Raw genomic sequence first — 2,429 nt, 5'->3', positions numbered from 1 at the left:
TTTATTCGTTTCTATTACGGTCGTGCTGCTCTGCCTGTTCCACCTGTACAAAACCTGCAGCAAAGGGGAGAGAGACGAGGAGGCAGAAACGGCAGAGATCTCCGTTGCCCTAAGGGCCTCCAGATTTCCTGCTGCTCTTTTCCTGCCTCCGGTGCCCAGACCCACGCTCCGGTCACAGAGGGGCTATTCGGAGCCCCGCGGGGGATTTTGCTGGGGACCCACACCAGCGCAGCGGTGACGGTGCCCGGCTGCGGAGGCGACGCCGGGAGGAGCGCGATGCCGATGCGCAGCACCGAACACGGCCCTGGTGCCTGGCAGAGCCCCTCAGGCAAACCTTTAACTTGACCAAGCTAAAATAAATCCCAGGGTTTACGTAGAGAGGCCAAAACTTCTTATTGCGTTTCTTCAGGAAACTGAGTTGGGGTGTTTGATGCAGTGCCACAAACGGCTTCCCAGAATAAATGGCTTTTTTGAATTACTTCTAAGATCTGGGAATTCTACTCACTTTGATCATAAATTGTGACATAAACCATGAGATTTCCAGGAAAAAAGAAGAAAAATGGGAAACGTTTTGCTGTGATTCAGGAAAGAAAGCAATCTGGCTGTGTTATAACAGTAAGTTAAAAGAAGACTTTTTAGAAGACCGATAGAGTTTGCCTTTTCAGAGTGATGAGTCTCTCTCACCTTCTTTCGATTCACTTCTTAGTTTGCATTTCAAACCTAAAATATATAGTGAAAAATGGGTCCAAACTGCTGAGGTTCATCTGACGTTTTGACTAGAAACCCCGAGGAGTTACTTATTTTTGATAGTCAAATACAGGGCACTGAAAATACTTAGAAGTTAGCGCAGAAATTCAGGAGAGGTGGCACAGGCTCGTAAAGCTGCGTTCCGCACTGTGAACAAAATATGAAGCGTGTCCAGGGTCTTCATCGCTTCAAGCTCTGGTGGAAAACGTTTGCACAAGTCAACCCTCAAGGCAACGACTGGCAATTGCACACCGACGTCTTCTTTGGGCCAAATTAAACCCTTGTGGGAGGTGATAGAGCTGAATTCTTCCCAAGATTTCTCTCTAGTTAAATTATACCCTATTAAAACTGCCACTAATGAGGATTCTCTTTCTTTCCCTTTTGGCTTTGCTTTCTGAAGAAAATGGGAGCTATTAAAAAAGCATTTTATTTATCTGCAGTTAAGGAGTCAACTACAGCCTCTGGAAGGTTTCCACTGAAGGCAGGAGAGCAGTCCTGCAGCTGGCAGCTTCAGAGGGAAGGAGCAGGCGAAGCTCTGTGGGCTGAGACCCGCACGGGTGCTCGCAGGGGTGGGCATCGCTGGGGCGAGGAGCCAGCAGAACGTGCTCACCCTGCACCTCTATGGCCTCTGTTTCTGGAGGAAGGCTCCAGTTTTAACCTGGAAAACCATGCAAGTACCGTGACAACCCCCTTGTCTGGCGCTACTATAAACTACTATAAACCCCAACTTGACGCTGGATACACGGCACCGCTTCCTACGGCCCAATTCCGGAATCCAGATCAGCTGCCCGGGCTGACAGAACACTCACTTTGTAGCCTCTCACTTCCGACTCGTTATCCAGCGCTTTCACTTGGTCCCAGTTCAGTATGATCTTGGAGTCGGATGAATTCCATATGATGTTCCCGGGGGGCTGACTCGGTGCTGTACCAAAATATACACAGCACTGCATTACTGAGGGGCACCGTTTCCCAGCTGGATCCCTCCCAGTACCCATGAGGCTTCTACCACCGTAGCTGCGCGTGCCCAGAGTCCTATGGCTCTGGAAAGCTAATGAGCTGTTTCGCTGATCTGTGTCCTCAAGGTCACAGGAGGTGCGACACAACACAGTGCTCTAAATGAAAAAAGGATTCAGCCAGTTGCTCAACATGCCTGATACCAGAAGAAAAAAGCCCTCTTGAACGATGAGATAAATATTTAATTTTCCTGCACAGCTTTGCAGGCGTGGTTTATTTAACCAAGGTAAAGCCCTTAAAAAAAAAAAAAAAAAAAAAAAGAAAAAAAAGGCAGGTAAATCTTCTGCACAAAAACCTGGCAAAGCGGAGTCTGACAGCTCCTTCAGGCTTGAGAAAGCTTGAAAACCAGAGAGAGGAGCAGCCCCGGCAGAAACCCTCCCAGGCAAGAGCACCGTAGCTGCGCGTGCCCAGAGTCCTATGGCTCTGGAAAGCTAATGAGCTGTTTCGCTGATCTGTGTCCTCAAGGTCACAGGAGGTGCGACACAACACAGTGCTCTAAATGAAAAAAGGATTCAGCCAGTTGCTCAACATGCCTGATACCAGAAGAAAAAAGCCCTCTTGAACGATGAGATAAATATTTAATTTTCCTGCACAGCTGTGATTTCGGTTTTGCATGCTCTGCTTACTTAACACGGGGAAGAGCCTTACAAAAAAAAAAAAAAAAAAAA

At 47.9% G+C, this 2,429-nt stretch overlaps 1 protein-coding gene across 1 annotated transcript in view; it reads right to left on the bottom strand.

Annotated features, from left to right (window-relative positions):
- Nucleotides 1–3: 3 nt before the first annotated feature.
- The window catches only part of LOC104623044 (contactin-4-like), a gene marked incomplete at both ends in the record, with an annotated part of 63,865 nt that continues 61,439 nt past the window's right edge, over nt 4–2,429 (bottom strand). Inside the window, 2 exons of the mRNA XM_010289997.1 lie at nt 4–54; nt 1,557–1,669. Coding sequence (XP_010288299.1) covers nt 4–54; nt 1,557–1,669 — 164 coding nt within the window. The remainder of the gene's footprint in view (nt 55–1,556; nt 1,670–2,429) is intronic.

Source organism: Phaethon lepturus, unplaced genomic scaffold, assembly GCF_000687285.1.
Source record: "Phaethon lepturus isolate BGI_N335 unplaced genomic scaffold, ASM68728v1 scaffold20346, whole genome shotgun sequence".
NCBI lineage: Eukaryota > Metazoa > Chordata > Aves > Phaethontiformes > Phaethontidae > Phaethon > Phaethon lepturus.
The sequence above is the reverse complement of the archived record's forward strand: the minus strand, read 5'-3'. Positions and strand labels throughout refer to the sequence as shown.